General features: G+C 31.5%; 1 protein-coding gene across 1 annotated transcript; it reads left to right on the top strand.

Moving 5' to 3' along the window:
- Positions 1-331: 331 nt before the first annotated feature.
- LOC149196548 (uncharacterized) lies at positions 332-1,429 on the top strand. The gene has a single exon (XM_089408327.1). The coding sequence runs from the start codon at positions 332-334 to the stop codon at positions 1,427-1,429; it is 1,098 nt and encodes a 365-aa protein (XP_089264453.1).
- Positions 1,430-10,293: the final 8,864 nt, after the last annotated feature.

Here is a 10,293-nt window from a genome sequence, read left to right as displayed (position 1 = left end):
AATCCAAAATTAAAATAAATCCCGTCTATTTTAAAACCGACATTAAAATAACGCCACATTTTAAATTAGTAAAAAATTACATGTTTAGTAAATTAAAACGCCGTCGTCTCTCCAACCATATAACCTATAAAAACTTACTAATAAAGTTCGAATGGAACACAAAATAAATGCATCTCTTTTTGTAATAACAATGAGTTTTACGGGAGTCGTGTCAATCTAATCCACTGGGACAGACTTATTGTGTGAGAGTATCTGTTTATCTGTGCAGCTCATCATCGTCAGCTTATGCACCTTTGTCTCTCTTCAATATAACATCCACTAACTTTCATTAATGGGCCGAAATTCGCTCCTCTTTCGTAATATTTTGGTCAGAATTACTGGAGTCAAAAGAAAACATGCGAGTGCCAAGTTTGAAGATGATAATGATGAGTTTGTTGAAGTTACAAGGCCTATCCCACATGACATTGACAGTTCAACGCGACGTGTGGTTTGGCAGTTCAATTCAGGCGGATCGGACCTTCTGGTGGCAAACCCAGGAATTTACTCAGGGCTGCTCCTCTCCCATGAATTTTCAGTGAAAACAGAATCAGATAAAGTTATCGTTAAAGACATCCCTCGCACTTTTGCATCGCAGGAATTATTTCGAAGGAAAGATGGGCCGGGGCATCGGTCTCTCTACAATGTGTTGAAGGCGTATTCAGTTTACGACACAGAGGTGGGGTATACACAAGGGATGAATTTCATAGCTGCAATGCTTCTGCTTTACATGAATGAGGAAGAAGCCTTTTGGGTTATGGTGGCACTGCTCAAAGGCAAGCAAATGCGAGGTGTGTATCTGGAAGGTCTGCCTCTACTCCACCAATACTTTTTTCAGTTAGAAATGCTTCTGAGGGAGCAACTACCCCAACTGGCTAACCATTTTGAGGAACAGATGATCACGCCAGCGATGTATGCAAGCAGTTGGTTAATGACTGCATTCGCCGCAGACTTGCCATTGTCATTAGTTGTTCCCATTTGGGATGTTTTTCTCTGCAAGGGGATGAGGGCAGTTTTTGGAGTGGCCTTGGCGCTGCTAAAATTCTTTCAGACTGATCTGTTAAAATTACACTTTGAGAATCTGCTACTGTTTTTGAGAGGGTTTCCGAAGGATGATTTGGATGCGAACACATTGATTTCAATGGCGTCTTCATTGCCGCTTAAGAAAAGGTTAGAAGAACTGGAGTTGGATTATCTGGTAAGCAATGATAATTCATCAGCTTCAAGAGAAAGTAATGATGGTGGATGGAATATCGTGATTAATCCAAACGATAAAGAGTTTGGGAATAATAAAGCATCCATTTTATCACAGAACTGTTCGGATTCCGATGGATGGATCGTGATTAATTCACATGATCGTAAGAAACGAATATTGGAGAATCAGAGACTATGAAAATAAATGCAACTCTGTTGAATATTGTCACAATATGTGAGAACACCGTGATTTCACAGTCTACGATGCCACCAAGGTGTACATTTATTATCTGTTATGTTGGGTTTATTGAATGTAATTTTGGGGGTTTTATTTTATTTTTAAATTTTGAAAAAATAATTTAATTTTTCTTTCTTTAGGTGTGGATTTTTCGAGAACCATTTTTTCTTCGTGCCAAAGACATCTACCAGTTGTTATTAGCCTTCATTTTTCATTGAATTTGTCAATTGCTTAACTGTTGAAGACAGTTTTATTCCGTGATCTTGTATCTGAACTATGTTACCAGAAATCTGACCTGGAGACCTTTTTTACATGTTTTCCTTCCCGTTTTGACACTAAGTCAGTTCATTGCTTGTGAGTTTTTATTCATAAAACAGACGGATGAGGGTTTCATGTTATTCATCAAATTTGTATGCATAAGATGCGCTGATGCGGTTCATGTTCCTTATCTCTGAATGCTTTATAGCCCGTTTCTTTTTAAGTTTATGTTTCCCATTTTTGGTAACTTAGGATTTCCATAATAATGGATATTAATAGTTATTTTAAGAGTTTTTTTTTTCAGATTTTTTGATTTAAAAAATAATGGATAAATTTATAATAGAAAAAGGTTAGCAGTATAGTTAACCTTCGATGTCCAATATTGGAAATAAGGATTGTTATAGAATTTATCTGTCATGTTAATATCTTATATGGTAAAAGTATTGACTTAAATATTGTCTAGGACTATTCAAAAGTTACAAAAATAATAAGCATGCTAGCATTTTAAACTTCATAAAATAACAAACTACAACATACATGGTTAATAATAAAAATTGGTTATATACAAAAGGAAAAGAGTTGTTTTCTTTCGATATCTAAAATAAAATGTTAAATATAAAAATAATCTACTCAATAACAAAATATTCTCATCAAAATTATTTCAAACTTAATTAACCCTAAATACCCCTAAAATGAAAAAACCCCATATGAATTCTCACTCTCAATTCCTTCACGAAATAAAACGATTATTAATTCACTGAAATATTATATCATCCTCCTCCACTTGTCCTACTGATCTCAAACATATTTTTTAAGTATCTTAACCATTAATTTGCATCTCAAATTTATCTATAATTTTATGTTCGATAAATGTATATCCTGCCAGCCCTTCTTTACCCTCTCATTGGAAATACTACTTTCCAATACAAAGATCCCTCTTTCGAATACAAGCTAGCAATTTTATTTTATTTGATCATCTATTTTTCCAGCAATATTTATTAAAAAAAAATAATTTTATATTAATAAAATATTATTTTTAAAATACATTTGAATTCAATTGATTTTTACTACTTTATTAATTCAATAATTCAAAACAAATAGTCTCGCGTGTAAAAATCCAGAACTTGTGCGATGAGCGTAAGCCAATAAATGATCCATTTAAGAATGGTACAAGAGTACTCTGTTAGAAACGGAATGGAAGTCTTCGTTTCCCAAAAATCATGTATGGAAGTCTTCGTTTCCCAATAGTGCTTATCCTTAACAATGTCGATCATTTAGGGTTTTTCTTTGTTAAAGTTATGTTATTTTTTAATTGCAGCCATTGATGTGTAGTATAGCATATTATTAAGTTGTTTTTTGTTTTTGTTTAAATTTTTGCGATTATTTAAAAGTAGATGGATTTACTGTATTTAACATTTAAAAATGTGTATTTTTTACAAAATTATAAATTTAAATAGTAATGTATAAAATTATTTTATATATATTTTTATAAATTAGTAGTTAAATAATTTAGTGAAATGTGTTTTTAGTGATAAATTAGTTAACAATAGTTTGAAACAACCTTTTATTTTTGATTTTATATTTAATGGAGATCAATTCAATCTCCACCATCTTGTTACTTAATCACAAAACCAATAGCCCACTGGTTGTGTGCCAAATGCTACAATAAAACCCAAATTTGAGGTCCACTGAAGTCACATCCAAGAATATATACAATGTATCCAAAAATATATACAATTTATGTGGGATCATGTACTCATTCTAAAATATCTAGGGATTTGCCCAAGGGTTTCTTCACTATTCTATTTGCCAGCCTAGACGATCAAACATGGGTATTCAAGAATGGTCCATGTGAATAATGGAAGCTTTGTTGATCACTATAAGTATTAAGTAATGGCCCATGTGAGCAACTAAAGCCTATGAGCAACTACTTATGAACCATAGTATTCCAGAATGTTAATGATCAATGCTCTGTTTTATGTTTTTCATACTTTTTTCTCTCTCTCCTATTTTTTTGAATGTGAAACCTCCAAACTCCTAGTCCCCTTTTCGTTTCTCATTTTTGGTAACATAGCAAGAGTAGGTCACTCCAACCTTAATTTAATTTTTTTATTGCAACAACGATGATTTGTCATCCAACAATTATGTCTTGGATTAAGGATCAATTGGGGCTGCCAAGACTTTACCAAAGAGATTAAATGAATGAATATATTGTTTTCTACATATTGCTCCATTGAGTTAGCCTTCTTAGATGTACGTTTTTGGTTACTATTCATTAATTGTGTATTAAGGAATTATTCTAAATGTAATTAATTATGGGAAATAAAGTTGCATAATGATTTTTCCCTTTGTAGATTGCATAATTTTTTTTATTGTATTTATAAATATAATTTGGATGTTGTTTTCACATAATGTAAAGTATTGAGATTAGAGTAATTTCTTGTCACCAAAACAATAACTAAATTGGGGTTTCCTCTAGGTGAAAAAAATGAAAAATCAATCAATGACTAGCTGGATTATAGTGTTAAGTTCCTCGACTTATGAAATTCCTTCAAGGAGATATATGTTGGTACAACCTGCCCTTTTTGTATGCAAAAGAATCTAGTGTGTATATAGGTTTTTGGTCTATAACGTTTTCCAATTTAACACTCCTATCGAGGTACTTTGCACCTTTTTGGGCAATTCCTAGTTAAGTTATAATAGAACTCAAAGTTTTTAAAACCAAAGGCAATATAAACTTTTTTGGACAACTACAAAAATTATATGAACTTTGTTGGACAACTATAAACTTTGTTTTTCACATTTTAATAGTACTAGTTTTCTTTCCTATATTGATTAATAGGATATTATTAATATTAATTTAATATTAGTGATTTCTTTTGTAATATAATAATTTTGTTTTGTTTTATATTTCTTGGTTCATGACATCTATTTATTAAATTTTATGATTGTAATTTAATATTTCCATATTTTCTATTTTTTCATTGTGTCAATGCTAGTCAATAATAAGATATTGATATAAATTAATTTTTTCTACATTATTATTTTTATATGCAAAGGTAAGGATATTAGTATTTTTGAATTTGATGATTAGAATTTTTATTTTATTAAATATTATGAGTATCTTAATTTATATAAAAGAATTACAAGTAGGGTATATCCATTCTAAATTTTAATTTGTGTGTCATTTAATTTCATTTTACTTATTATTTTTTCCATACTAAATGATGAAAATAGTATATCTTACTAAATTTTATTCTTTCAAGTGTTTTATATATTTGGGTTAAAATGAATCTATGATGTTTACTTTTTTAAATGCTTCCATGTAGATATTTGTGTCATGATTATTTGTTTGTTTGTTTAATTAGGTAGATAAGCATGTTTATTTTGGAATAAGGATTCTATAATTTAATTCAATTATCAATAATTATTAAGTGAATAGTATGGATTTAACTTCCACCAATTCTAAAATGTTTGTACAAGTAGTAGCCATAGATCAAAGGTTGACCCATTTTTTTTCTAGCAATAGATATCTTGCTACAACTTTGTAGATAACTTTACTCTATGTGATTAAATCAAATTCCTTCAAAGATCCATTTTAGGTACTGAAGAAACTTTTCCATTGATATAAGATACTTGGTTTATAATGATATTTCAAACAGAAATGAATGTAAGAGCATAAAGTGCAGAGAGACACAAAGGATACCAATGGTGTGTACAGAACCATGGGTTGATACAAAGGTCATGGAACCTCTGTGTCACAGAGCAATGGATGTATAGAATCCATGTAAGGATTCTCCTATAGTGGAGAATGAAGGTATGAGGGTAGAAATACCTATAATTCTTTTTTATCAATTGTGATTCTTATAGTGGATGGCCCAACAAACAGACTCCAAAGATATTAGAAGGAGGTTGGATATTGTTTCAATAATTTGAAACCAATTTTTTTCAAACCTTGTTTCCCATTGAGTGGTCATGTGCTACGATACTAATGATCCAGATCTTGGGGCCTAAAAATTAGGAGGATTGAGTGTTGACTCAGGAGGGGAGAAAACATACATATATGCCATGAAATTAATCACAAGAAAACTGATAGAAATGAAATAAATGAATACATCACAAAAATATGGAGAGAGAGAGAGAGAGAGAGAGAGAGAGAGAGAGAGAGAGAGAGAGAGAGAGAGAGAGAGTAATTATTCCACTAAGAAGAACTATTAGATGCAATGAAGCAAGTTTTGGGACCTCTCCTTCTTGATCTTAATCTCTTCTTTTTTTCTTTTTATAAGGTTCCTTATTGAATGAGTCAACTTTAATTATGTTTTAATGAATTTATTACATGTCTACCAAGTTCTATTTTACATAAAAATATGAATTTATGACTTACATATCCAAACTTAGAATATTACCCCCCAACATTTGTATCACATGTGAATGTTATATACCAGGATCTCATAAAAGTATTTTGTTTCTTATTTTTAAATAGTAAAAATAGTACACTAATGAATTCCTATGATTGTATTTCCTCTTAAAAATCAAGTGCCAACCTAGTTTCAAGCTACATGATGAAGAGATGAACTATAAATCCAATACCTAATTTTGAGGAAAAATGTTAAATGTTAATGTTAAAGAGGGTGATAGCTTTTATGGAAGCAAAAATAGTTACTATTTTAAACAAACTATTATTTTTATTTGAGAAAGAAATTGTTTATTTTTATAAAAATATTCTTCCATATTTTTATTAAAGCATGTTAAGCATATCAAATTTCTTATTAATCCTTAGATATTAATATCGTTATATTACATTTTATAGTAGACTATATTCCTTCAATGTACTATTCATTATAATTGTACCCTTTGTCCCCTATACATATACCAAGAAGACCTATTTCTAGGATACCCCAAAAAATATGTTTGTAGTGGAGGTGAGCGGGCAGATGTTTGTAGTAGAGGTCACTACCAAAGGTGAGTGGGAAGGAGTTTTAGTGGATGTTTCTTTGAAAGTGCATCTACTATATACAAACGTATCGGTGCTTTACTATCCATACAAACATTGATTCTGGATAGAAGATGATGCACTGTGAATTTTTTTTTTTTAAATAACAAAACACAATGCGCTAAATAAAAAAACACACCAGTATTTGAATAGTTGATAGCACAGGAAAGACGTTAACTCTTAAAAATTTTCACTTCTATATACACCAGTAGCATCGGTGCCCTTTTTTATTAAAAAGCTTTGGTGCATTCCTAGAAGGAGCACTGCTATAGTTTTTAAATTAAAAAAAAATCGGTGCTATATTCCAACAAAGCAGTCATATTGTTAATTTATTAAAATGCCCTCAGACGTCCTCTAAAGAGAATCACTAGGCACCCTATAAATTTATAGGTTGCACCACACTTCAATGCGTGAAAATAACAAACTACTATTGTTGCGAAACTATTCGTAAATGAAAACACTTAGGGAAAGCTATAAATTGTAAGTTAGTGCGTACATTTTTAGGTTACACCTGGTGTGTTTCTATTTACCTAATGCATTGAAAAAATAATATTAAAAGATATAGCTTGGTGCATAAGTGAGACACATTGTGATGAAAATTTATATCTGAACCAACAACAGTGTGTCATACATATGTGTGCACCGATTCTAGTGCTATTGTATTTGATAATGTATCGAAGTCGGTGCTCTACTATTTTTTGGGTGCACTTGGCTTTTTTAATTATTTAATTGAAAGTTACGTTTCCATATTTATAAATACATTTTTTATTTAATTAAAAAATTGTATTTTATGTGTGAGGTTGATGTATTTTATATGTCAATCATGTAGAAGAGACATAGACAAAGGGGGAAAAAACAGGAGTAGGAGTAAATAGCAGACCAATACAATATGGTCTGACCATGGGAGGCCAAAGAGAGGAAGAAGTATTTATACCCTTGCCCTATTAACGTAGTGACCCAAGCGTTCTTGAGGAATTCAGGCCTCCTTAAGTACTATGGGAGACTACATCCTTGAAGGCACACTTCGTCTTGTTGGTGCATCTGATATGTCTGTGGAGATTTTAGGTACATGGTTTTCATGTGGGTATTGAGGTGTGGTATAGGCCCTCTGAGGATGACATATACTTTATCACTAAACTATCTATGAGAGGGGAGGATTTTACCTAGTTCCCTGATGTCCTCCATGGGGTTCCAATAGAGAGTTAGCTTGCATACGCATAGAGATATGTTGGGCCTCATGTAGTTCATCCAACAAATGTTTAGGTGCATGGTGGATAGCTGTGGATTTATTCTTTTGTTTCACACGAGGTTAGATGCCTCTTGTTATTAGTCACCACCATTGCACACTTTAGCAATAATGGAAAGCACATTAGTTTCCCTCTCTTGTATTATTTCGACTATTTTATTCAAGCGCCACGACGTATTAGATGGTCTACCGCTTTTTTGAGGCAGTTTTGTATGGCTTTAGATAGATTACATCTGATGATACATGGGAGGGAGAGCTTCCCTTTTGGTTCAGTTTTTTTTTTGTTTATTTTTTGAGAGGTTTCCAGAGATGAGGCCTACATTTGAAGTCGCTCTGCTAGGTTGATGATTGAGGTCCGGATGCGAATGTTGGGCTAGATGATGCCCAAGAGGGGTATACTAGAATATCCGGCCATGATTTTTTCTGTGGCACTGGTGCTACTCGCTAGTGAGTTTGACCATGCATTTATCTTGTTGTCATTTCCATTCACGAGTACTGATTGGAGATAGTTTACCAGCATCCTCTTCACACCGGCTAAGCCTCCAAATGATAGAGGTAATATTAGTGTTTTCTTTATATTAATCTAGTTTCACTTTAATGCTTTAATTAATTAGAATAAAATTTATCCTGGCATATTGTTTAACTTGTTTAATTAAATTGTTTAATCAAATTGTCTAATTATTTTTGTGTACTATATATTTTGTAGAAATTGACAAATTCCATGGGGACATGCCTCCTCCCCCACTAGATGGAGAAGATGAGGAGATGAGTGAGGCCCACGATAAACTACTGCGACATATTGGATAGAGTTTTAGTTGAGAAGGGAGTCCACCATGCAAGCACTCGAGACATCAGCCCAAATTCTTAGTTCTTGGATCTCTACAGAGACTATCCACACAAGATGAGTATCCCTTATGCATCATATCATTGGACCTATTAGGCTACTAGAAGCAATGAGGAATGTGAGGTCTACAGTGACAGATACATCAAATCATGATGATGAGGGTGGTGATCATGATTATTTTGGTATTACTACTGCATCGAATCATGGTCAGGGTGTCGGTGATCCTTCTGGTAGTACACATGCTCCTCAATAACTTGATGATTAGATGCTACTGCTAGAGGATGTGCCTTATGTTTCTCCTCACATATCAGACTAGCCACCTCCTCCTCCACCTCAAAGTTTGATAGATGTTGATGTAGTAGTTGACCATCCATCATATTTTGTCATAGACCAACCACCTCCTCCTCTGCCTCATATTTTGACATATGTTGAGCGAGTAGTTAACCATCCATCGTCTTCTATTGTAGACTAGGATGGCACTACTACTTTTGTCGTATCTCATATTTTATTGCAATTATTTGACTTAATGTAATTATTTTTATATGGTGCATTTTTTTTTTTTCATGTTTATGTACTTAATTTATATGTTAGTGTTGAAGTGTATATTATTAGGTCATGTTAGATATTTTCATTTAATGTGCTTGTAGATGGATGTGTATGGAGAGAAGTTATTTGACATTATATGCATAATAATTTGAGGATGTGCATGGTGATGATGTTAGATTACAATGTTTGTGTTTTGTTAGATGTGATCACAGTGTTAGATTATTAGATTTATCTCCTAGCTAATGAGATTTATATGTGTTAGAGGTGTATATAATTAGATGATGATAGTGAATTTGAATGTGTATCTTAGATGATGCTTATGTTTGTGAGATGGTTATCATCATGGCGTTTATTTTTATGAATAACATTTATTACAGATTATGTATTGTTAAACTTATATCAAACTTATATATATATATATATATAATTGCATGCAAAACGACTTATTTTTAAAAAACTGCAAAGATATTTTTAAAAAATTAGAAAGTTTAGTATGGTTGAAACTATGATTGTAAAACTACGATAAATATTTTTCTATTGCTTAGATAGCTCATTCATATGCATTCTAACTTAATCAGTAAAATATTTCAATACTCACAAGGAAACAATAATTAAAGGTAAAATAATTTAGTTAGTTCTTAATTTCAAGAAAATGTGTAACTCATTCAATTTTTGATATAAAATATTATTAATAATAAGTTATTCAAAAGTACAATTTAACAATTCAATATGGTTTGTAAAATTCAATCTAAATTTAAGAAACTTAAGACAATTATTTTTACAATTAATTGATATTCAATTTATATTAAAAAAATCATTTTTATAAAACTTAATTTACTACTAAAGTTATGAGATTTTCAAGAAATTTTAATTTAATATTTATAGTGATTCTTACCAATTTAAATTATAAATTTCTCTATCTAAAGATGAGGATCAAG

Source organism: Pinus tabuliformis, chromosome 2_2 (assembly GCF_031772625.1).
Source record: "Pinus tabuliformis cultivar Carrire ecotype Pingquan chromosome 2_2, CPIR1, whole genome shotgun sequence".
NCBI classification, from domain to species: Eukaryota; Viridiplantae; Streptophyta; class Pinopsida; order Pinales; family Pinaceae; genus Pinus; species Pinus tabuliformis.
Note: the sequence above shows the minus strand (reverse complement) of the source record. Positions and strands in the feature narration are given on the sequence as shown.

Coding starts and splice junctions, on each gene's coding strand:
- LOC149196548 (XM_089408327.1), top strand. CDS start 332: ATGGGCCGAAATTCGCTCCTCTTTCGTAATATTTTGGTCAGAATTACT.